The sequence below is a fragment of the Ornithodoros turicata genome, chromosome 3 (genome assembly GCF_037126465.1).
Source record: "Ornithodoros turicata isolate Travis chromosome 3, ASM3712646v1, whole genome shotgun sequence".
Classification (NCBI taxonomy): Eukaryota; Metazoa; Arthropoda; class Arachnida; order Ixodida; family Argasidae; genus Ornithodoros; species Ornithodoros turicata.
In genome coordinates this window covers 69,932,370-69,959,232 of record NC_088203.1, presented here as the reverse complement: position 1 = coordinate 69,959,232, position 26,863 = coordinate 69,932,370, and the positions used below count along the sequence as shown (strand labels likewise).

General features: G+C 44.3%; 1 protein-coding gene across 3 annotated transcripts in view; it reads left to right on the top strand.

Moving 5' to 3' along the window:
* The window catches only part of LOC135388584 (CREB-regulated transcription coactivator 1-like), an 80,864-nt gene that overhangs the window by 23,482 nt on the left and 30,519 nt on the right, over window positions 1–26,863 (top strand). For 2 of the 3 annotated variants that reach the window (XM_064618207.1, XM_064618206.1), the window contains exons 8-12: window positions 642–757; window positions 864–916; window positions 2,035–2,360; window positions 5,598–5,794; window positions 21,203–21,352. In XM_064618207.1, the coding sequence (XP_064474277.1) occupies window positions 642–757; window positions 864–916; window positions 2,035–2,360; window positions 5,598–5,794; window positions 21,203–21,352 (842 nt within the window). The remainder of the gene's footprint in view (window positions 1–641; window positions 758–863; window positions 917–2,034; window positions 2,361–5,597; window positions 5,795–21,202; window positions 21,353–26,863) is intronic. The other variant, XM_064618208.1, reaches the window with a different exon arrangement.

Below are 26,863 nucleotides of genomic sequence, written 5' to 3'. Positions count from 1 at the left end.
CTCCATTTGTGTCACTGTCAGTTGCATCTAAAACGATAACGGTTGTTGGAGGAGAATATACGCGATTTTATTGTTTGTGGTGAGTCATCCTTGCACTCTGCTGCTACAATACGTTCATCACTGAGCCTTCCTGTCGAATGTACAGGTGACATGGTCCAGTTGGGCACAGATGCAGAATGCTTTCATTTCCTTCATGAGAGCTTACATCAGGTGTTAGCATATCAGCCTCTTGAATGAGCAGAGCCTTGATTTAGAACTGCGAGATTTGGCACTGTTGTGGCAGTCAACAAGGCACCAACGAAGCACAAAATATTCTGCGCCGATGCCACACTGTTGGTGGGGCAACTTATTTCTGCTGCATACTGTACTTCACACTTCATACTGCCACACTGATGTGAAGGTATGAATGGCGAGTGTTGCAGTAGCACAGCTGGTGCGGCAGCTATAGAACAGGCTTCCTAACCATCAATTTGTTTGCACAAAAAAGAGGCCATGCATCTGGATGTTTCACAAGATGAAATACCGTCACCTGTTTTTTCTTTGCTTACACTGTGGACCGCAACATAGTGCAGTACATGCGCCGACAAATGAGAGTTTGCTCTGATACAATGTCCACCATTTTGACACACTGAGCTTTGCAGGTATGCACGACATGAACCTTCTTACAACAGACAACATGCATATGAGAGCATACTGGGACCCAAAAGGAGGAGGGGATGACTGCTACAGAAATAATACCAACGATCTCATTGGATGTGTGAGTACATGTTTCAATGGAGAGGACTACCTCGAAGCTTTTTCGTCTTTTTCCGGTTTGGACGGCCCGTTTTAGATTTGTTTCATTTCTTTGTGTTCATCTGCAGACTGTGCCACCATCTCACCTTAGGCCAAAGTCTTGTGAAGTTCCAGGAATCAGGTGGGTTCTCTCTGTACTTTAGTTATCTTCCTGCAAAAAAATCCAGCTGCAGCAAAATCTCGATTAGTTTTTTGGGGGACCTGAAAGCATTCTACAGTAGAATCTCGTTAATTCGAAATCGATTAATTGGAACCTCCGGGTATTTTGAGCTCTAGTCAGGGTCCCGTCCAAGCCATGTGTATTTCAATGGGGAGAAACCCCTGCTTATTAGAACAGACGCACGTATACACCGGATAATTCAAACCAACGACACTTGCGTGTCGGACCAGAACGTGTCATACCACCCCATATCTCCCTTGTTATTGACCTTCCGTACGTTTCCCTCTTTTTTTCTACATTTTGTGCTGTCCAAGGATGCTTTCACCTCTTTACAACAGCTAGGAAGAATAAAAACTTTATTAGTCACATTGTGGTTGAGCTCAGGCCCACATCATCGGAATTGTTCTTGCATTGATATTGTCGCATCTCATGGGGGGGACTATGAGGGCCAGTTTGAGTTCAACTAAACTGTGATTAGGGCTAGATACAGGTGGCAGAGAGAGGGGGAAATTTGGGAAGCCTTTCTGATCAGGCAAGGTGGGGACCACTGCGTGAGCACAGCTTCTATTTCATTGGCTGAAAGCGAAATAAATTACCTGTCTGTTTAACCAACAGTCGTTTTTCTGGTGAATAGATTGTTCACAGTAGCGCTCTGTGTGTGTCGTACGTATTTCGTCCTTGTTCAGATTTTTGTGCTTTTCATCATGAATTCAATAGTAGCTTTCTTGACCGCGTGCAGGCTATTGCTTCTGTCCTGTAATACAGAAGTGATGTATTGCACTAAGGTGTAACTGTTTCTCTCTCCAAGTCAAATGTATAAAGATATTTAATTCAATATTAAAAATTTAATCCTACTACAAGGACTTACAAGAGTCTATTTTCACAAAAAATGTTGTATCCCAAAACTCTTTGTTCCAGTTAGAGCTGCATAACCTTCTCAATAAGGAGCAATTTGCCTGGTACATTCTGTAATCAGTTCATTTAATTTGAAAATTAGGAAAATTAAAGAGTTGTTGATGTGTGTCCTTTGTGCGACGGAAGTACTGAATTAATTATATTGCCCATTCTCACCTGCATAGCATTTATCCTTCTCAAGACGAAAGCTCTGTAGCAACGTCTCCATCAGGAGGGACAACTGGTGCAATGCAAGTGCCATCTGTGAATAACAGCAATACAGGCTCTCTGCCAGACCTCACGACACTTCATTTTCCGCCACCTTTGACGACACCCCTCGATCCTTCTGAGGAATATGCTTCAAGTAGTGCGCAGCCCTCTCCGTCATCTCCCAGCCACATGCATGGTCAGCAACAGCAACTTCACCATCCGCAGCAACATCAGCAACAACAACATCAGCAACAACAACATCAGCAACAACAGCAACATCATCAGCAACAGATACACATGGGTGAGCCGGAGAGTGTAAATACCAGCAAATAGGGGGCAAATGAAGTACCAATACTTCCAGATATATTTCATTCAGTGTGGCAAAGTTTGAATACAGCACTACATTGACTATGTAGCACACAATTTGGCATGCATTCGCACGAGAAAATGTGCTGTGCAAAAAGTAAAATGGCATTTGTGCACTAGCTTAAATAGCCTACTTTTGTGATCTACTGTACAGTTGAGTACAGTACAACTTTGTTTAAACCCAGGGTGTCGAACCGAAACATATTTTGTACTGGTCCTTGTGACTGTTTGAAGTAACAGTTCATACCAGATCAAACCGGTTCCAATTCTGACATTAGCACAGGCACCATCTATGATATTCTTTGTGGACTGATTTCGGATCGCCCTGTGCACGTGGTCACAATTAAAGTGGACCAGGGCTGTAGAAGGCTGGATTTCTTTTTTTTTTTTTTTTTAAGACTTTTATGACGTTGAACATAAACACCAGGGAGATTTGTGAATGGGGAGTCACTTCAGTTCTGAATAAAAGGCTTTGCTGAATTCAGAAATTCCTAAAAAAAAGAGACAGCAAAAATCTGCGAAATCGGCTAAAAGAAGTAAGGTGTGTGCGACCATTCAATTCAAGATTTTAAGAGAGATTCATGAAATGCTATGGAGATGCACCACCTCAAAACTTGAAAATGGCAGAGATGATACGATAGAAGGTGGTTATGTAGGTTGTTGGTCGTAATCTGTCTGAAGATCGGTAAAACAAAACTGACAACCCTGAGACACCCAACAGCAGACGTAAGTACATTGACGGCATGTGTATGTAAGCCCGGGTTCAAGATGACACGTCACAGTGCTTTTCGGTATGTACCTTCAAGATCCAAGTTCCCTAACTTTCCACTTAAACCGAAAACTTCTAATACTATTTTTTAGGGGTGTGCGAATCCAAATGTTTTAAGTCGAATGAAATATCAAATCGAATGGGGGGAAAATTCCGAATACCAAATCGAATATCGGATATTCGTGCAAAATTTACAATATGACTTTCGCACTAAAAGTTGCCATTTTGTACCCCATGGCTTTAGTGTAATTTTTCTGGCATTAACTGTTACAAGAGAGACATGCAATTCTTTGGTTTAAAGCCCCTACTCTTTAATTTTACATGAGAGTGCTTCCTGCTTTTCAGGTGAGCCTACACTTACTGAAGTACCTTCATTTCAAAATTTTATGCCAGGCAGTAGCCATGTTATACAAATGATTCTGTAATTGTTTCAGACAACCACAGCTAGGCCATTTGTGAAACAAATGAATTGGTATCCTGCCTCAGCTTTGCTGTGAGCACCCCTTAGTTTCTTTGCTCTCGCCAGAGAAAGTTGCACGGCTGAAATTTTAGGCATAAAGGGCATCTTTAAGACACCCTTTTTGTTTGTGGGCTGTAGTCATTATGTAAGAGTCCTAACTTTTTAAACGCAATGTCACAGACATCAAATCAAAGTCAGCCGTCGGCACCGCTAAACTGCATGTGGGAGGGGCGCCACCCCTTCCACGGACGATGTCTGCAACACTAACTTTGGATAACGTTATCTTAAACTAAACACCGTCTGGCCTGTGTTGGTCCTGCAGGAAGGGCAATTTCGTAAAGCAGGCTTCACCTGATGCAAGGAAGCATCAGGTGAAGCCCACTTTTGGGTTGTGTCATTTATATTCGTGGAATAGTCGAATATTCAGAAAATCTGATATTGGGTATTCAATTCACAAATCGAATAGCTCGAGCGATTCATATTCAATTCGAATTCAAGAACCTGCACACCCCTACTATTTTTCGGTTTTGCTCCAGGACGAAGAAGAAAGTGAAGGTTTATATATATATATTTATTTTCTTTTTTTCTTTCTTTCTTGCAGTTTCAGTTCGGTTTGACACCCTGTTTAAACTACATATTGCACACAAAGTGCTATCTTGAGAGCCCTCTTATTCTTCAAAGTCAGACTATTCTAAAATGTGGCCCATAAAGTTGAGCCAAAGAACTAAGTTTGGCACGTTTTTCCTATTGTGACATGTTCTCTGATATACAATGAGCAAAAGTGAAAGTAAACATCGTAATATACAGGCAACATATCATATGATGCAGGTACAGCAGAACCTCTTTAATTCGAAGTCGTCTGGATGGCGAAGGAAAATATATTTATTTGCCAAAAAAATCGCTCATCTTGATCTGTCGCTTTCCGAAATTAACACTGCATGTCACCGTTCGTTCAAGATGGGCTATGAAGACCATCATATCGCTGCACGTGCCAATGGCTTATACAGAGTTGCATACAGCATTCTGATCTTGCAAAATTCTGATTCTGAGCTTGCACCCAGTTGTTGCACTAAGAAAGAACTTCTGAAAACGACGGCACATGTGCAAGTTCATTGCCGCTGCCGTCACTCTTTTCATTAGCCATGTTCAGAACGATGTTCCCCGTGAGCGTTGCGGCGCAGGTCTGTTCTGTGTCTTCTATCCTGGCGTACTCTTCAAAGATGTGTAGCCCTCATTGGAGCGGAGCTTGCAGCACGTCGCATATCTAGTGGCTGCGATGATCGCCACTTTTCCTTTTATCGTCAGCATCTTGTACTTCACCCACTAGCCGTCTCCACAACCCACAGGCAAGAAGTGGAATTCGAAGTGGGTCTCAACAAAAGCGCGAAATAAAAGCAAGCCAAAATGCGGCTCACGTAATCCGTAATGGCACAGCTGCGACACTGGGTGGCAAGGAAGAGCAAGGAGGTTGCGCGTTGGCCACGTGATTGGCGTCTGGGAAAGGGAAGTCAGCATCAGGGGGAAGCAAGCACGTGGTTTTTGTGGCAGGTCGTTGCATGGGTTGGAAGCTGATGGTAGATGATGAAGTTAGGTAGGAAATTTACGAATTAAGCGGGATACGGGCCAGTTTTCTTCAGATTGTGCGGTCAGATTGCAACGCGCAAAGACGGGACTGCAGCAATCCTTCAATTTGACCGGAATTTTGAATTAAGTGAGATCGAATTAGTGAGGTTCTACTGTACAGTCTTTACCTTGTCACAATTGCATTCCTAAAAATGAAACGTCATTTTCTCAATTGACCACTTGACACTTGAATTGACTTAAGAGCATAAGTATGCAAGTAGCACACTCCATGCACAAATAGACACTGCATTGCGCATGGAGCCGTTGTAGAGCGTTTTAGATGTATATTGCATTTAAGTATGACGTGCCCTGCAATCCAGCTGGCGGCAGTGGTGGTACACAGACACCGCCAGCTTCCCCACGAGGTGCAAGCCCTTCGGCACGACATGCCAGTCCTGGTCCCGCACCTTCCCCATCTTCCCGGCGGAGAGTTCACCACAGTTCCACCAGCATGGTGTTGGGCCGGCAAGTACGTGTCCCTTCCCACCACCAGCACCCGCCCAGTATCACGGTGGAGGTAGGCAAGAGAGATGCAGCTAGACTGCTCACATGTTGCTTTTTGGTCTCATAAGCTATGTTTTAAGTGCCAGATTAAGTAAGCTATTGCAAAAGTTACTACCGGGAGTTACCAACATTTTCGTGCCTTCCCCGTAGTACCCTGTGCCAAATTACGCCCAACCATATCTGTTTGTTTCTTGCTGTGTTTTATTTGTAGCATGTGGATATGACATTTGTTTGTTCATTTTTTATCTCTGTACTCGGATTTGGGTTGAAAAAGGGTCTCGTCAAATCTTCCTTGCACGTTTGTGCAAGCTGCTACAACCCAGATGATATTGATATAGTAGTTCAATATACTGACAATCACAGGGAAATTATAGAGAAGAACAGGGACGACAATAGGGAATTGGATGCTAATAGCTGTCATGCTATTCCATGCTATGAACGCCACCTTTCTGGTACTAAAGGGCCAAAAGGTGCTGTAGTTTCAAGTTCCTCTTTCAAAATATGTCTGGACCACACATGTAACGAGGAGAGCTCCGAATGCGCACTTGGTTAGTTGAGTAGCAGTGGTTCTCAGGTTATGGTGTTCAACGGAACCTGTGATCCTGTTAGCGCAACTTAACCATCTTATTATCACCACAGTACTGCACAGCAACGCATGACCTTATGTAGAAATGTGAAAGGAAAGTTTAGCAACCTCAACTTTCGAGAAGCGTCGGACTAGATCTGCAGAACCCTAGTTGGAAGGTACTGGGTTAAAGAACAGAGATATTAAGATGGAATGCTGAGAAGCTTCATAGACACAGATTAAGACATGCTCCAGTTGCAGACTTCTAACGTCTCCTCAAATTATCTTCTTGTTGGAGATAGGAATTGTTACTGTTGTTGAAGCAGCTGCTTTCTGCTTTGGTACATCAACCAGCTTCTCCGCTAAAGCATAATGCATGCAGTACGTTTTACTCTCATGCTTTCCTGCTTGCATTAAAAAATTATTTCCAAACACCACTAACCCATTCAGGCTATACACTAACACAAGTGTCAGGCATTGTACAGTCAAATTTCCCTGCAATAAAATTCACAGGACATCATTGCTGAAATAGTGCAGAACCGTCAGGGCTTTGTGTACTTTATGTGATTCATCATGATACACTTGATGTACATTCACAAATGAAGTGAAGATGGTAAAAATCATGAATCCAAAACAACATGTAACACAGAGGAGTAGATGATAGCCAGTGTAGATCGTGCCACGTGCAATGGAAGCTTTCAAGTGTTGCTTACAGCAATAACATGACATGCCCAGTGTGTCATGCCGTAAGCAGGACTGAAAATATTACTATGTAATTGGCCCAACTTCTAATGGCTATGGTCTACTTCTCTAGCTTATGTGCTGCTTTCAACATACAGGAGTTATGGTTATTAATAAATTAGTCACTTGGAACAGTTACTTTCCATTGATTAATTAATTTAATTAATATGACTAATTAACTTAATTGTTGTTAATGAATGTTTTTGATTTATTAATATTAAGTAGCCTCGAATTCATGGTGCTTTTGCAGCTTGTTTTTTCGTGGGTCTTGTCCACATTTCCCTTTCGGTTCTTTGACACACTTTGTGGTTTAATTAATGAGAATCAAGGGATCCCAAACCAAACAGAATTTTGTTATACATATGATATATCTCTCTGATAGGACTGAACAATTGCTTAGAGATGCAGGGTTCTCATTGTTCCACATGTTGTTGCACATCTCGTAGCGATACATTAACCTCCGTATACAGGATCCCCAATACTCTTCGTTATTTAAGTATTTTCATAGAGCAGTCGTTCATTGTAGAGGGGTTTGACTGGACTACAACCTTTTAGTTTGCATGCATGCTGTATACCATGTTCCTTTTTTTTGCTTTTTGCTTTGTCCAATCATTTTAGCTTGGTTCGGTTCCTAATAGCAATAACAGTTTGGTGCTTTACCTTTGAGAAGGTATGGAAAGCAAAATAACTAACTGTTCTGTCCATGGTGAGCATCTGGTGCTATCTCTTGGCTGTCTCTCTGGCCTTTGTATGTGCCTGATATGTGAACCCATTTCTTGTGTATTTCTCCCTGTGGCAGGAAGTTTGCATTCAACATTTTCCTGGTAAAATTCACCTTTTAAGGAACACATGCTCTCAGTGAAAGTGAAGGTTCCCAAAGGTGTATTGGGCAAGACAAAAATCTTATGGAACACGTGAGTGGCATATCTTTTCTTCATGTGTAACACCCCCACGGCGAGCAGAAGTGGGCACGTTCAGAAGTGGGCTCAGATTCGCCAGCACATTCAACCAATACGAAAGCTATCACGATGTGTCACTACCAGCACACTCGTCCGCACCTCTGAACGAGTGAACAAGCATGCTTCCGCCTGTGACTTGGGTGTTGCGCTGAAGAAAAAGTATGCTGCTCGTGTGCTTTGAAGTTTGTCTTGTCTTGTCTTTTGTCTTGAACTGCGCATGCTTTGAAAGATGTGACAGATGAGTATGTCTACCTTCAAGGGCTACATTTATAGTATTCTTTTCTAATCTATGTGCTCTGCATGTGATGCTTAAAATGTGCTTACTCACATTGATTCGTTTATATTCAGAAACAGCCATTGCGGTTTCCTTGTTTTTCTGGTAGTACCTATTTAAAAATATGTGCAGTGAAGTGAGAAGAAACACATACTTTTTTAGGTCTATCTTATCTTGCGGTGATAGCTCGTGAAGGCAGGGTGTTATACTACGTTGAGACTCAGCATTGAAGAAAGATGGACCACCGTGGTTCACCACAACATCATGCTTACAAGGAATAACCACTTAACTCACCAAATAGGATATGAGTGCTGGTCATGTCTTGTTTCTGGTGCGTGCGCACATTGGTGTTTTTGTGAACCGCATCAGTTTTCTTTAGTGAGCATCCTTTCCATTTGCACAAACAAGCATATTCCAGTTACAATCCTAATTAGATATATTGGCACACAGTCCAGTAAGAGAGAAGAGCTTTTGCAGCCTCTTTGTACAGCCTCGGTCCTAGAAATGACTTTAACCGTGGACAGCAGGGGCAGACAGGTGAAGCCTCTTTCAGGCTTGCTCTGTGTGCATAACCAATGGAAACCGAACAAAATTTTTCATATTTGCAGTAGCCAACACCAAAGAGTGGGTCCTACATTTAGATTGTCACTGTGGGCATAAATGAAAGGAGACTCTAAATTCTGATTAATTGCATAATTTAAATTTTATACTAACTAACTTTGTTGTTTATTAATGTATGACATAGTCCCATTTGAGCATTATAGGTAATCAGAGGTGATTTCCTGCACCTCTCCTGTAGACGTTTAGAATCCTTCAGCTGTCTTTCTTGGCACTGAAAATGACCTGTTGAGCTGTGCCGAAAGGCTGGCATGCTTTTGCACTAGATACTTATGCACTTTTATTTTGGTAGACCCTTTTGGCCATCATGTGATTCATGCTACTCCGCGGCACCTTTTCCAGTTGAATGGTCGAGTGTAGTACAAGGGCTGCACCTCTGCTGAATTGAATGTGGGAGCATGCACTGTTTTCACTAGTTCACAAAGTGCAGCCAAGTCAAAGCCAGCTAACATTAGAATTATTTAAACCAAACTGCTCAAGAGTTGCCTAAATTCTTCAAAACGGGTTTAATAGTAACCAGCAATTTGTCTCAAATGTGTTACCTAGTACTTCACTATAAAAGCGATAAAAATAGTTAAGTGCGAACTTAAAAGCACACAGAAACACGTAGCCACACACAGCACTGCTGATGGTGTGTGTCTGACCTTGTCCGTGTGTGGTTTTACGTTTGCACGGAATTATTTTAATCGCTTCTATAATGCATTACCAACAAGCCCAGATGTGGACACTTCTGAAGTACTTGACTATCATGTGGTACAGCTTGGGACAAAAGTTTACGGAACAACGGAACAACACGGCAGTGGTGTATCTCTTCATCGGAGTGGCTTCCTGCTAGCTATCAGGAAGAGATGGAATAAGAAATGAGTGAACGGCTATTCTATCCATCTCTCAGTATGTTTGTCTGCTCATGTTTTCTGCTAGGATGTCGCTCCAATGGAGAAATGCGACACCCCAGTGTTTCGTAAACTTTTGTCCCAAGCTGTACCTGCCTGCCAATCCAGGGTGGCCTTCAACAGTTCCCTGCGGCGGACGTCTATGGATGCTGCTCTCAGTCTTTTAAATTTGTTAATTATGCAAAGTGTGAACAGCTGAGAAGTAATGACTCGCTTGTGTCATCACAAGGCGGAGTGCTACAGGGTCGTACATAAAAACATTGTGATTGCATTTTACGTTATAGTCACTTTAATGTCGAATATTCATTCTACTAGTAGTAAGGAGGAAAGATAGACAAACTGTATGTCCATGACAGTATCCTGCAATTTCAGTCCCCCTTCTTTCAGAGGAGGTGAAGAGTGGCATCAGGGTGGTACCATGTTATGCACTCCGTTCAGTTATTTTGTGCACCTTTCATGTGTTTTTCTGATATTTACAAAATTAATTTGGACATTATTTGGTTGCTTACGTGGACGTCAATAGACGAAAAGCTACAAAAGTTGCACTTACGCACTCAACTCTGACCCTGGAACAAAAAACGTGACGCAACCCTGTGACAGAGAGAGCCAGTCCCTTGTTTTGCATGTCCACTTCGTTGTCCGAGCACAGACTATCTGACACCTCCCACCTTAAGTAACAAGCCAGCCTAACTCAGTTGAAGACATCTGTGTGTACCTCACAAGCAATACAGCACCTGGCAAATGTTCAGCACTGTAGCTTGTCTGACAGCTTTGGCATCCTGCTTGACATGACTGAGTCACCACCAGTGTAATTGCTTCCTGGTACCGCGCTAGTGCTTTACGACTTCCAGCTAGCTCTTGTACGTGTTTCTGTGCCCGTATAAATATTCCTGTAGAGGTTTGTACAACGTAAGACCTTGCTTGGCATAGAGGTTTCTCCAACTATTATTCTGTATGACAGTGTTCTGGCTAGGATTCATACTTTCATGTTGCGTCATAAGGCAGGTCGTGAAGCCGCCCTGTGACGTGCATTGTATGACATAGCAGGGGTGTCCTGCTCAATCATATCCCTCTTATGGTAGGATCTCAAATGCTACCATAAGGGCTTTATCAGATTTGCTATGACCAGAACCGTCAACCGTAGGCATCGTCCCTTCAACAGCTCCGCTAGGGAACCTCCCCATGTTGCCGGCATAGTACAAGAAGGACATCGAGTCCATTTGGGTCACTGGTAACATTAACATTTTCAGAACAAAAATCGAGACAGTTATAACGTGAAGAGAGGGCCTGGAAATAAGGCGATCTGGTGGTCATTTTACGATGCTCAAGTAGAAGCGCTCCCGTTGTTCTTTCCTCTGTATGAGTGGGAGGGAAAACACTGTCGCAGCACGGACAGATTGCTGCGATAGCGTTTTTCCTCCCTCGCATACAGAGGAAAGGAAAACGGGAGCGCTTCTACTTCGGCGTAAAAAAATGACCACCAAGTTGCCTTATTTCCAGGCCCTTTCCTCTCGCTATAACTGCGTCGAAATTGTTTTGAAAATGGTAATGTTACCAGTGACCCCAAGGAATGGATGCTCTCACTAGGTCAGTCTCCTATCTTTGATAATTAATTAAATGCATTGATTAACGAAAGTTAATTAATGCATCAACACAAAAGCTTGCCTGTGCCCATTTAAGGTGGGCGTTGAGGTGTAGAGTACATTGCCATAGGTTAAAACTGGGAAAAAATGATTTTTCTATTTTTAAAAATGACTTCTATAGTTACGATGGACACCCTTATATACTGTCTGAAAGAACAGCTTAGACACAAAGATCCCCTAATAGACAACATTCGAGCGGCATGAAGGGTCATGGGTTGTGCATCTTGCTGTTGAGTCTTTCCTGTGTTGGTTGCTCAGTTTCGAGAGTTTCTTCCGAAAATGTGTCTTGGAACCTCTTTCAAGGGAGGAGAGTCTCTTCGCTGTCTATCAGCCTACCCCACGTGACTCTCAACTCCTCTCGTTTCTCTATCCTCTCTTTCTTGTCTTGGACGTGTGCTTTTCAAACCTCACTGACATCGCCGTGACACTATGTGCCATCCCCTCTGACTCTACCATTTGCGGCATGTGCGGCAGTGTATCAGTTGGTAGCGTGTCTTCCCACTAATCGCAAGGTTTTGGGTTTGATCCTGGCCGAGAATACCAACAGCTTGGTGTCGAGGCACAAGTTACATAAGACAAGCTGTCTTCCGTGAGTGACATTAAATAGCATGTGTCATGTACGAGTGGACATGTCATGTATTGGATTTCTCATGTGACATAACCCCCAGATGGATAAAACTAATACCACTGTCAGACGGCATGCTCGAAGGACTTCCAGGAATTTTCATTTGCAAAAAATGACCTCTGACAGCCGTGTCAGATGGCAGCTCAAAGGACCTTTCTAAGAAATGACCATCAACGCGAAAGGAGGCCCCAAACGACATTTGAGGAGCAGAAAGGAGCAATCTCGACAACAGTGTTATTCCATTGTACCATCGCTACCTTCGCAGCTGAATGTAGGAAAACCTATAAAATGCGGATAATGGAGTGAAACTGTGTAAATGTATTTAGATCCTATTTAGAGAAGTGCATATGGCTTCTGCATCTTGATTTGTGGCACACAGACCAACTTCAAATTTCCACAGCAGACAGGGAAAACGAAACCGAAAAAGGGAGCCGGGGAGGGCAGTCAGTTGAGGAGCACTCCTTTCCCGCCTGTCTGGCAGGCGCCCCCGAACAAAGGTCATTTGAGAGGCCGAAGGCCATTTCTCGCAATTGACATTTGAAATGCTGTCTGACTAGGGTAATACTCATTGATCAACCACTGTGGGGTTGCTTTCAAGCTTTCGCTATCCATTCCATAAATATATAATTCAATTCCATAATTGCTCTCACTGGCCATTTCCATAAAAACAAAGTTTATTTAAAAATACTTTTTATGTCGAAGGAGCATTTATGCATGGGTGTGTATGGTATGCATATAAATAATTCTCCTGATTCTGCGTGCATGTGTAAGATGGAACATTTCAAATTATGCAACCACTTATTGCCAGGAATTTGTATCATATAAATGTGTCATGTTTTTAACTAAAAGCACATGACAAAATGACATGACAAGACACTGCTAGCCTGTTTTATTAGCTGAACAACCTTTAGCCGTTACGAACAATCCAGGTAACTTGATGCAGGTCATGGTTCTAGTGATTGCAAAGTATAAAGTACTCTCCTGTCTACATACTAAAAATAGATTCTAGACATTCGTCCTAGTTACCATGCGTTGAGACTCTGCCCTTCACGCGCCGATATTCTTGGTGTCCTGTCTTGTCTGCAGCGGGCAGTTTCCCCGCAGCGCTCCAGAATAAAGTACGATGTCACTCCCACAAACTGGTGACCCGGACTTGAACCGTGCTTCTCAGCCTTCCGCCGGCGATCACGTTTCTCTGCCGCCCGGCCCACAGCCTTCTACCTCCTACGATTCCACAATCTCGGCGGCTGCGTAGGCACGCATTCGCCTCCCACCTTTCTGGGCCCATGACGCCGTCCTCTGGTTTCTCCAAGTCGACAACTACTTTTCCATGCGCCAAATCACGTCCGATACGAGCAAGTATCAGTACGTAATGGAAAGCTTACCCCCCGTCGGCCGCCGCCGAAGTTCGCGATATCTTGCTCGCCCACCAGAGGTTTGGACACAGGGCCCGCCGTTGCGAGCATCCTTGCACCTGGACCTCGGGAAACGGAACGATGAATCACTGACGGCCGCGAGTGATTTGGTTTCCCCCGACGGCTACCTATTTTTCGTCACCGATAAGCTTTCCGGGACCCGCTTCTTAGTTGACACAGGAGCGGAAGTCAGCATCCTACCGGCTAAGCTCTTTGACAAAAGAGACCAGCTGCCGTCCACACCCATCAGAGCTGTCAACTCCTCCCCAAGTACAACGTACGGGCAGCGCTCTGTAACGCTTGATTTTGGCCTTCGTCGACGTTTCCAGTGGCTCTTTTGGGTTGCATCTGTGCGACATGCTATTATCGGCGCCGATATCCTGCAACGCTTTGGACTACTAGTTGACGTCGGCCGGAGGCGCCTGATTGACGCAGTTACGCTCCTTAGCGTCCACGGCGTGGCGTCGACTTTATCACCTTTGCATCCCACCTTTTCCCCTCCACCGCCGAAAACAGTGTTCAAGGAGCTTCTGCGCGAGTTTCCGGACGTTATCCGACCCCCCGACGTCGACCAACCGGTGAAAGGTCATGTTACCCACTTCATTCAGACAACAGGACCACCTATCCACTGTCGACCATGGCGCCTTGCCCCCGAGCGCCTGAAGGTCGCTCGCGCTGAGTTCGAGCACCTGCTTCAGCTTGTTCCTTCCGGCCATCTTCAAGCCCGTGGTCGTCAGCCCTACACATGGTGCCCAAGCAGTCCAGGGATTGGCGGCCATGCAGTGATTACAGGGCACTCAACAACATCACTGTTCCTCCGCTACCCGCTCCCGAACATCCAGGACTTTACCACCCACCTTCATGGTTGCAAAACCTTCAACAAAATCGACCTTATTAAGGCATATCACCAGATCCCTGTTGAACCGGCTGACATCCCCAAGAACGCCATTACCACGCCGTTTGGGCTTTTTGAATACGTGCGTATGCCTTTCGGACTACGAAATGCCCCCCAGTCGTTCCAGTGGTTTATGAAGCGCTCCGTGGTCTTCCGTTTTGCTTCGCCTATCTCGACGATCTCCTCATAGCGAGTGCGGACCCGGAGATACACAAGACCCATCTTCCTCAGCTTTTCGAACGTTTGAACGACTATGGCATTGTGATCAACCCCGCCAAGTGCGAGTTCCTTCTCAGCCACCGCGTCACTTCCGAAGGTATTCGGCGTCTGCCACTCAAGGTGGACGCCATCCGCAAGTTTCCTCTTAGGCTTGTGAACTTTTATCGGAGATTTATCCCCCACTGCTCAACTGTCATCCACAGCCTGGAAGCCTTGCTTTCTTCCACAGCGCCTCGTGCGAGCCTTTAGTTGACACCCGCTGTTTCGGACGCTTTCGACGAGATGAACACCGCGCTAGCCAACGCATCCCTCCTTATCCATCCCCGACGCTCCCACATGCTTGATGGTCGACGCCTCAAACGTGGCCCTCGTCACCGTTTTGCAGCAGTGTTCCGGTGGGGTTTGGAAGTCCATTTCGTTGTTTTCCCGGAAGCTGAAACTCCACGAGGCACGTTATAGCACCTTTGGCCGGGAGCTCTTCGCTATCTACAGCTCCGTGCGTTATTTGCAACACTTCTTGGAGGGCCGCAAGTTCTTCATCTGCACTGACCACCAAACCCTAACCTTTGCCATCACCTCTACCTCCACCAACCATTCACCACGTGAACTCCGGCAGATGTCATTCATCTCAGAATTCACTTCCGACATCCGTCACGTTAGTGCCAAGAACAACGCTGCAGCCGACACACTTTCTCGCATTACCATTGACGCCCTCTCGTTACCGCGCCCCCCTCTTACCCTCGCTTGTCGACATCGCCGCCGCCCAAGCGGAGGACTCCGAGCTGTGGGATTTGCACTCATCCTCTTCCTCTCTCCGTTTTGAGGACGTTCTTCTACCTCACTGCCAAAAACCTGTCACCTGCGAGATGACGACCATGTCCCCACGTCCATACCTACTGCTACTTTTTCGTAAGCCCGTCTTCGCCGCCCTGCATGGCCTTGCACACCTGAGCATTCGCGCCACCCAACTCCTGCTCACTTCCCATTACCTTTGGCCCCACATGAATGCGACGTGCGAGCCTGGACCCGTTCCTGTGTGCCATGTCAGTGGGCCAAGGTAGTCCGCCATACCGTTCCCCCGCTCGGCCGTTTCCTTCCACTCGACACCCGTTTCAGCCACGTGCATGTGGATATCGTCGGGCCGCTGCCTCCTAGCCAGGGCCACTCATACTTACTCACTTGTGTCGACAGGTTCACACACTGGCCCGAAGCTATTCCCATGCCCAATATGACGGCGGCGACCGTAGCAGAAGCTTTCGTCTCCGGCTGGGTCAGCTGTTTTGGAGTGCCCTCTACTATAACTACAGCTCGCGGCCGACAGTCCGAGTCTGCGCTTTTCACTAACCTCCTTACCTCCTCAGCTCAAGACGGATTCGTACGACTGCCTACCACCCTATGGCCAATGGTTTAGTCGAGAGGCTTCATCGCCAGCTCAAGGCCGCCTTCCGAGCCTACCCATTCGGTGAGCCGTGGACTGAGAAGCTCCCTCTCGTCCTACTGGGCATACGCTCGGCGCTCAAGGAGGACCTCGCGTGTACGGTTTCCGAAGTGGTTTACTGCACCACCCTGCGTCTCCCCGGCGATTTCTTTCCACCGACCGATCGACCTCCGCCAGATTACACAACCTACGCTCCGTTCGTGCCTCCCGACCCCGATACTGCCACACATGTATTCCTGCGGCTCGACGCAGCGCGCAAGCCGTTGCAGCCCCCCCCCCCCCCCTACGACGGCCCCTTCAGAGTTTTGTCACGCTCCGACAGCCACTTCATGGTGCAGCTTCCGAATCGGCAGGAGGTTGTCGCCAAAGCCCGCCTGAAACCCGCTTATCTGGAGTCCGACACAATGCCTCCACCACGACGGGCCCAGCCCCGTCGACGCCATGTACACTGGGCGCTTACACTTTCCCGGGAAGGGGGCCTATTGTAGCGGTGACGACGACGACGTCGGTGCGCTCTGCCCTTCACGCGCCGATATTCTTGGTGCCCTGTCTTGTCTGCAGCAGGCCGTTTCCCCGCAGTGCTCCAGAATAAAGTATGATGTCACTCCCACAGAGTGAGCCACTGTGAGTCAGAGCCACAGTGAACTACGGAAGCTACGGAACGTTGGAAGCTTGTGCTTGGAACACCGTCCAGTATTGTCTCCTTAATACTGGGCTGATATGAACTTTTCAGTTCCACTGTCCAGCACGGTCTTAAATGTATGAAGTGAAGCCAGTTGTTCACCTTATCCAAAAACATAGAATCACTTACATGTTGGACCATAGTAGCTTCCTTGCATGCCAATGGTTCACCTCTGGTTGTCTCCATGTCGACAGCATCACCAAACGCAACCTGTGTATTTCCATCAGCTTTTGTTGCAGTGTCTTGTCCTTGATGATATTGCATCGCCTGCAGAAAATTTTGGTTTCAAAAGTGCAAGTTCTAGTCACAGTTGTCTTAAAAAAAAACACCTCAGCCAGCGTCCTTCCCATTTGAGTGTATGGGGTGTGTCTGCTGACCAGCAGAAACTCATTGGGGCTTCAGCTGAGGCATCTGTGTCAACCTGCATAGGGTGTCACGCAGAACTTGCTTGAAAATTGTGCTCTTCACTGCCTGAACCAGCAGCTCTTCTGCTTCATTCCAAGCTATGTGGTAAGGTGGTGTACACATGTGGTAGATTCTGTAGCAGTGTGCAAAGTTGATCGATTCTTGCACAAAGAATTGAGGCCTATTATCACTCACGACCTCCTCTGGACATCCGTCATCATACAGTCAAACTCCTTTACAACGAACGCCTTTATAACGAAAAGACCGTTATAACGAACGTTTTTCGCGGCCCGATCAGGCGCCCATAGGATTCAATGAATACTTCGGACATTTATAACGAATTCCTTTATAACTAATATATACCGAAATAACGAGGGGGGTAAAAAGGTCAAAACAGAGATAAGGTTCCATGTGTACTCTAGGTATTATGTCTGAGGTGCGTTTTGATCAGAAACAAGTTGAAAGAAGACTAAGGCATTTTTCATTTGAAACATCCGTTTTAACGAAGTTACCTTTACAACGAAGATTTTCCGCGGTCTCCTGAAGTTCGTTATAAAGGAGTTTGACTGTACATTGTTTGTCGTTGTGTTCAGTCATTTACTTCAACCTATTTACCAAAGGGCTTATGCTGTCCTTCATGATAAAATTGATGTGTACGCTTTGATGTATCCAAGATTTTGTGTTCAACGTCCAACAGCGGTTTCCTTTCTTCATCAAGTGTTGGTGCAGTTACAGCTGGTCAAGAACACAGAAAACCTTTCGGCCAGCCAGAACCAAGTACAGGTCCTTTGGTGACCTTGTAGTCCCCACATAGCCTTAGTCCAGTTCCCCCAATCTTCGAAATCACGACTAGTGATTTTGCGAACCCACTCGCTTTTGAAACTCTCTTTGATATTCCATCCTCTACCAGTTTTTCCAGCTTCTAGGCAATTCAAGCTTGGATAACGAAAGTATCAGCTCTGCCTTAGCAAATACTCGTATACTGGTTGTGTGTCTGCATTATCCAGGACGTGGGCTACAAAGTCTTTCACCACACTTGGTGCACCGCTGAATATATCGAGATGCTCCCTCGAGATGCTGAGTTTCCACTGTCCGCTACACTGATTGTTCCATGGACAGGTTACAGATATTCTTGCAGTGTAGATGAAGTTTCTTCATCCAATTTCTTCCTATGAGAGCAGGCATTGACATGCCTTGACCAGGCAAAAGCACTCCATCTCACTTTTGGTCTACCTTGATACTTGCATTTCCCAGAATTTTCAGCTTTTCTCACATATAACTATGAGAGACAAGTTTTCTTTTATGCATTCAATGAGCAGGAAATAGTGTAGATACACCGTTTCAAGTTTTAAAGGGATCAAGAAACCCAACAATGTGGAAAGGCCTCATGGTCTCCTTAAATGACCTCCCACAATTGATCCTCTGTATGCAAGAAGGGGATAAGTCGAAAAATCCAAAACCGAGAAAACTTTGAGCGAATATTTGGTAACGTAATTGCAGCTGGTACTCCTCGAATAACGCAAATGCAAAATGTGTACTGTACTTGTGCGTCTACTCTACATGCCTGCCCTGTTAGCATCGTTTCAGATTGCGTGACTTAGCAGAAATTGAACAAAATCAAGGAGCATGCATTATCTCCTTTTTCAATGTAACACCGCATGCGTATGGTCTTGGTGTAGAAAAAAAATTTTCACAAGTCAGACATTGGTGGCTGAACAGTAGTGATTCCAGGTAGGGTGAAGTACACGCGTGTCTCGTGGAGCAGCCACGATCGGGTTTATCATGCTGCTAGACGAGCACACACTGGAAAATCCTGGTAGGAAGGACAAGTCGAAGTCATCGTAACAAAGTTTAGGCTACACCATTTGTATGCGTCTGTAGAAAAGGGGCCTGATATAACTGTCCGTCCCATTGACACACATGCACTTCTCGTTTCTTACCCTCCTGTAGCGAGTCAATAAATTTCAATACGATCCTAAATTTTCTTTGGCAGGTACATTCTGTCATGCAGCTAAAACATTGAAAAGGATATAAGTCAAGTTATCCCTTTATTCAGTGATTGGACAAATCGTTTGCGGAGGCCAGTGAGAGACCTTCTTAAGAAAAAGAGGGAGAGGGAAAGTGTAATCAGTCATAAACACGAATGATGCAACAAACTCTAATGACTCTCATTCCTTTTGTGTTGGTGTCAGGGCAACTGTGTCTTGAATTCCACGAGGATAAATTTTGACACTTCAGTGCCCTTTTAATGTATCTGATCATCTGATGTTCCCATGTCTATCACCATGAAAACTGCCTTTCCTTCGATGGTCATACCTAAGCTATACCCAGTAGACACCTGGTCAGAATAGGTTCCATGCAACAACTTAAAGGGCCTTTATACCAATTGATTCGGAACTCGTCGGCATTTTATTACCACATATTATCGCTTTATTGTCACTGACTATGATACCGAAAATCCTGCACAAATTACCGGAATGATTTCTGTGCATATTGATGAAATACACTGCAAGATGACATGGCAGATGTTGAGATCATGGTGGAAGTCCCTCTCTGGAAATACAAGAAATGTGAGAATGAAACTGTCCAATGAGGGAACATCCTTGACTACCATGAACCACTTGTGTAACAAGTGTCTCGAAGCCACTTAGTAAACGAAACAGACAAACTCTGAAATAATGTTAGTCAACTGTACACTGCCGCCTGATTTGCCATTCTTTTCTCTCTCTCTTGCTTTATGCTATTCCACCTATTACATTTAGAAGCAATTCCAGTTAAACTTCCACGACGTCATTTATGGTGACATAGTTTTCAAGCGCTCAAAGTGAAGATGAATGTTATCAGCCATTGGGCTGAATTCCATCATAGCGCCTAGCTTTAGAGCAGAATTGATTGCGCCATAGTAAGTGAATTTCACTTACCTGGAACGATGCTTCTTCCTTAATTAATGTCCCGGGAAGCCAAAGCTTCTTGCCGATTTCAGCTTCCTCCGCAAAGTACGTACAAAGGCTTTTCTTCTATCAGATCCTAGTTCCTCAATAACTACGGGAAAACTTGCTTGATAATGCTACTGTGGCTGACACAACATGTGTGGTACAGCAACACCACCACAAAGCCTTGCCCATATGGGTTGATTGAACAAAAACTGATTATCCACATAATACCGTACTTTCCGGTGTATAATGCGCACCCCTAAAAATGGGCCCAATTTGAAAAAAGTTCCATGTATAACGCGCACCGGTGCATAATGCGCACCGCAATGTTGCTACAAGCTTCTGTACGGCCCCCACTATACAGAATAAGCTAAGGCTGTGTATAATATATGCATATGCTTTATTTGAAATATATTCACCCTTCTCAATCTTGCCAGCCTTCTGAAATGTATTCAGAATATTGACTGCTCAATAGCATCCTTAAGCAGCATCATTAATTTTTATCAAGTCCAGCGCCCTTTTGCCAGGCTTGTCAACTGTACCCTATGAGATTTGTGAGAAACTCACAGCACGCCCCTGGAACGCCCCATTCTGCATACAAAACATTTGGTCGGAAGATCAAAGGAGCACCACTGCTGGTGCCTTTTCATCAACATTCTTTAAGCAATGTATACAGATGGGCATTGTGAGGTTAAGTGTTGTCTTTGTTTCATTACCTCAGCTACTACTGCATTTCCAGTGTGAGTGTGGGGTGGGAACTTGCATAGTGTGTCTCCCAAGATCTGAAAGTCTGCACAAAAGTTGGTGGGATCTTGTTCGAGCACTTGTTTGGGATGTTACTTTTGCAATATCATTTGCTCGTAGCTTCCATAACACCAATAAAAAGGGCTCTCTGTCAGTGTTTCTCCTGTTGTTTATCCTCAACTTCACTTTTCCAAATGCACTCCATTACTATGTCTGTGTTTTTATTTATTGAGACAATGGGCTCATTTACTTCCATTTCAAACTTATGAGCAGCAAAGCCCCATCAAGAATTTGCTTTTTTGTTGTCTTCTTTACTGATGGTATCTGATTTCTCGGTAATAGTGTGACATACTTTGTTGTGATGCATTTCAGGGTCTCACGATCGACACAAACGCACTTTCTCTTGATGGTTACTCGGGTCAGAGGCAGTCTCACCAATTTGGAGTTTACCCACAGCAGTCTTCTGTAGGGCAACCACCAACAGGATCACCACACATGTATCCCCCATCGTCCCCAATTCAAGTGAGTGACTCTCATTTACGTCTAAAATCTAGCTACTTATTTCATAACTACAGGATTACTTGCTCATTGGTCACTCATTTTAATCCAGGTGCTACTCAATTTATTCCATAGGTTAACCAGTTTACGTAATCCGCGCACCCATAACTGTTGCAGCTTGCATGACCAAAATTTCTATGCAAATATCAATATTCCAGTCTTTACTGATCGTTTTATGACTACTACTAATTTAAACGTTTTAGGGATTCGTGACTACTGTCATCATTAATGGCTTCATGACTGACCCATGTCGCAACTCACTTTTCTATGACTACCCTGGCTCAAACAGTGTCATGGAGTATTTTGTGATAACCACTGGTCATTACGACATTTCATGACTATTTGCAGGATAGTACATCTCATAACTCACTTTTCTATGATTACTCCTGGCTCAAACAGTGGTATGCAGAGTTCTGTGACTGCTGCTGATCATTGCATTTTATGACGACTTTTACGATACGTCTCATAACTTACCTTTCTCCAACAACCCCTGATTCAAACAGCATCATTTGACGTTGTATGACTACTCCTAGTCATTATAATATTTCATGACAGTTTTCATAACGCTCGTCATGATTCGACTTATGTGACTAGTGTTGCTTCAAACAGTGTCATACAGTGTTTTATGACTTCCAACAGTTATTATGACATTTTGCAACTACTACCGTATTTTCCGGTGTATAACGCGCGCATTATACAGTAAAAAAGTGTTCTGAAGGGGTTCTGCGCATTATCTAACGGTGCGCGTTATACACGGAAATATTTTCCTGCAGAGTTGCTTTTCAGGTCGGTGACGTACAAATTCCAGCCTCTTCCAGAGTGTGCTGTGGCTTTCTCCCATATCTCTTAGGGTCGATTGACAAAACCGGCGAAAGGGCACTGAACTTCATGACGCCACTTAAGGACGCTATTCAGCAGTCAATAATCTTGAATTCATTTCAGAAGAATGGCGTGATTGAGAAGGGACGCGAAACGGAAAGCAGAGAGAAGACTGGAGTATACTATGACAGCGACGCTGTTGCATCGGAGTTTAACTGATTTGACTAAATGTGTTTCAAATATAGCATATGCATATAGGATACTCCGCTTTGGTTTATTGTGTACACTGGTGGCACTACAGAGGCTAGTAGCACCATTGCGGTGCGCGTTAGGCACCGGTGCGCGTACATCAAACATTTTTCAAATTTGGTCCGTTTTTAGGGGTGCACGTTATACACCGGAAAATATGGCACTTTCATGATATGGATCATGACTAGACTCTATGTGTCTACCACTTATTCAAATAGTGTCATTTTGTGTTTTATGGCTACCAACGGTCATTACAACATTCCATGACTTTATGATGAGGGTCATGACTCGAGTTTATGCGACGACAGCTGCTGCGCACAGTGTCGTACAGTGTTTTGGGACTTCTGACAGTCATTATGGCATTTCATGACTATTTCCATGACATGTGCCCTGACTCGACTTTATGCGACTACCTCACGCAACCACCAAACCAACACACTCTACACCTTCTCAAGCTTCAAGCAGTGTCATACTGTGTTTTATGACTAGCAATGGTCATTATGACATTAGTAGGTACAGTTGTGCCTCGTTAATATGAACACTTTTGTACTCGACCAAAATTGTCCATGGAGCGAATTGTCCATATTATCGAATACCAAGGAATAATAAAAACAATGATGGGGTTTTATTGAAAAAATTCCACTTAGTACCTGCTTGCAGATATACTTGGTTGCACATCGACTTAAAGGTCAGCTACGCCGATTTCCCGATGTGTTAAAATGGTTGTGATATTCAGAACGAGCACATCCAACTGCCCCCGAAATGCACCTTCGTTTCTCAATTTTGTCTTCCTATAAAACCTCTACCCGAGAAACGTCACCATGACGTTGGCAGACAGACCTAAACCGAAACAGATCGGAAGGGGAGAGCTGGTTTCCATGAATGTACACTTGTTCGCTGCCTCCTATTGAAAGAAAAGTAGAACCGAAGGTAGCGTCCCTTTCAGGGATCATCGTAATCCCCTCAAGACCGTGGTTTTCGGGTGCGACCTTGTTCGCCCCATAGCTTCGAGCATAGTTCAACTCTACCAAACCGGTGGCGCTGTCAAACACTATGACGTCATTTGTTTACAACCAGGGAGGGGTTTATTACGAAAATTAATTAATTAAAGAAACCAAAACAAGACATGGGCGCAGCCATTTTTGTGACGTAGATGGGATAAACCTGCTCCATCTACGTAAATAGGGAATCGTGCTTCTGATTGGATGAAAGCAGACGCTTTCTCCGACTTCCCTGGCGGCTTCTCCCGTTTGCGAGGAAATCCGTTTTTGCCGCCAGCTACGATTAGCGTTTCGTCCGAGGTAATCCCGAGAACTATTGAATGATGGAAATAACAACCGCGAACTCACTTCAACAACATTTTCGGCGTGAAATTGTGATTATGTGCTCGAGAACTTCGCAGTTCAACCGTTCAACTGCCATTCACGTCGACCTGTTTGCTGCTTTTGCTGCAAGTGCAGGAATGGGAGCGATTGAGCAACAACGTGAGACTTGGTAGTCGTTTGAGCATATACCTGCAGAGAACAGGTCTTCAAAGAAGACCGTATTTCTGCCCATGCACATCGTGCGATTGCCAGGCTTGTTACACGAGATACATATATTGTGCAGCATCATAGCGCGACTGCAATGAACGACGTAGGAATGTATCGTGACCACTTGAACTGCATTCGTTGAACCATTCGTCGATTATATAAAAGTGGTCGTTAGAGTTGCCCCGCACAAAAAGTGTTGGATGTAGTTTTGTAGTGTGTTGTTTATCTCGTAGAGCGCATCGCGGCATGTAGATCGAGAGCCCTTATACGTATTTTTTTTGCATGCTTACGTGAGTGTGCGCATTGTTCTATACCACACAGGCCATATTTCATTCATAATAGTTTCGCAAATAAACACGTACGGGTCGATCGCATACTGCTTTTGAGTTATGCATAGTGTCTTCAGATTAGGGTATGTGTATCCTGTTTGCTGGGCCCAACAGATGTTATTATGGGTAGTGCAACATTTCCCACTTCTTGGACCATGCTAACATTACACTGTGCTGTGTATTCCACACTCAGTTGTCTAGCGACGTAAACCCCCAATTATTATATTGTGTACTCCACATGTTCAACCAGGCAGCACTTCTCATACCCTAATTTTTTTAACATGTGCTTAAAATTGCACAACTGCCACTCAAGTAACTTTGCCACCAAATTAGTCAGTGACAAAAGGTATATGCACTTTATCACAAATTTAATAACCTTGGTGGAAATGGTTGATGCTGTCCTCTGCCTTGTACGGTGCACTTCGTAGTAAAATCCACAGAGTCCAAATGTTTTCCTTGTCCAAAAATGCCCTGTCAATGCTGAAATACCCTTATCAAAATGGGGAAGCCCGGGCTTGCTTGTCCAGAAAAACAAATATGAAACTGCAGCGCTCAACATAAATAACTGCATGCTCAGCAACTAAGGCTGGTGATGCCGAAGACCTAATATTTCTAGGTTAAAAGGAAGAAAGGAGAAAGGACCACTTCGGCATATCAATGCTGTTTCGAAAGTATAACACCACAAAATTTGTGAGTCAGTTGTTGTATTTAGTAGGGGTGTGCGAATATTCGAATTCTCGAATTCGAATCGAATATCAAACGCTCGAATTATTCGATTCGCGAATCGAACATGCAATATTCGATTTTTCGAATATTCGACTATTCCACGAATATGAACGGCACAACCCGAAAGTGGGCTTCACCTGATGCTTCGGTGCATGAGGTGAAGCCTGCTTTACGAAATTGCTCTTGCTGCAGGACCAACACAGGCCGGACGGTGTTTAGTTTAAGGTAACGTTATCCAAAGTTAGTTTTGTAGACATCGTCTGTAGAAGTGGTGGCGCCCCTCCCACAAGCAGTTTAGCATGTTTTAGCACCGACGAGGGACTTAGATTTGATGTCTGTGAGGTTGCCTTTAAAAAGTTAGGACTCTTGAATAATGACTACAGCCCACGAACAAGAAGGGTGTCTTAAAGATGTCCTTTACGTCTAAAATTTCAGTAGTACAACTTCCTAGTAGTGCAAAGAAACTAAAAGGTGTTCATGGCAAAGCTCAGGCAGTATGCCAATTCATTTGTTTCACAAATGGCCTGTGGTTGTCTGAAACAATTACAGCCTCATCCGTATAACATGCTACTGCCTTTCATAAAATTTTGAAATGAAGATAACCACTCCAGTACTCCAGTAAGTGTAGGCTCACCTGAAAAGCAGGAAGCACTCTCATGTAAAATTAAAGAGTAGGGGCTTTAAACAGAAGAATTGCATGTCTCTCTTGTGACAGTTAATGCCAGAAAAATTACATGAAGCCATGGGCTACAAAACGGGAACTTTTAGTGCGAAAGTCACATAATGTAAATTTTGCACAAATATTTGATATTCGATTCAGTATTCGGAATTTCTTCCCCCATTCGATTCGATACTCGATTCGACTTAAAATATTCGGATTCGCACACCCCTAGTATTTAGTTATGTTGGTCACCTCCTGCACCAATTTTTAATAAGGGTCAATTGCGTTGCTGCCAACCAGGACCTAAGCCTGACCTATGATCTAATAATAATAATAATAATAATAATAGTATCTATCTATGACGTATATGAACCTTCAACACTAGTTTGGTCTAGGTTTCACACGTGGCTTCTGGTGAAATTTGAAGCTGCTCTGTAGAGCTGACAGGAGACTTGCAGAGTAGAGAATTTTTTAATTTATATTTTCCAAAGAACATGTAAAAAACAATGTGCTGTACCAACTGTATTCAAAGAAATACAAATATACTTTGTTTTAGCTATGTGCATGTTAGCAGATGACAAGTGACCGATGACACACAATGGGCGTCAAGGGTGAGAACACAAGAATACTACCACTGCAGGCACTGTCCTGAAATTTGAAATTTTGTTTGGAATTTCCTAAAAGTCACCATTTGTCAGAAAGCAATGACCACGCACAGCCTAAGGATCATATTGAGCTCCTTCCAGTATTCTTTTTATTGACAGCACGTTGGCTGCCATCCAGTTCACGAAAGCGACCTTCATCGTTGAAAGAACGGTTCAACAGTAAGCGAGCTGGTGATAGTGTCCATGATGGCGAGACCTGAAGAGGAGATACAAGAAGGGACATACACACACTATGTTGAGACATTGTGTATGTCCCTTCCTATCCCTCGTCTCAGGGTTGTTCGCTATGGACCTTCATGATGTTTCCTTACAGAAACTTTACATATTTTTATGTAGAATTGTGAAGGTACAGCCAGGTGCTGTTAGCAAATCACACAGTACTTTTCTTGAAACAAGAATCCATAGAAGGTACACAATCATCTTCAGCATTGCACACATCTATGGGACATGTTAATCACTTTGGAATGTCACAGACATGTCATGGAGGCCGGCAC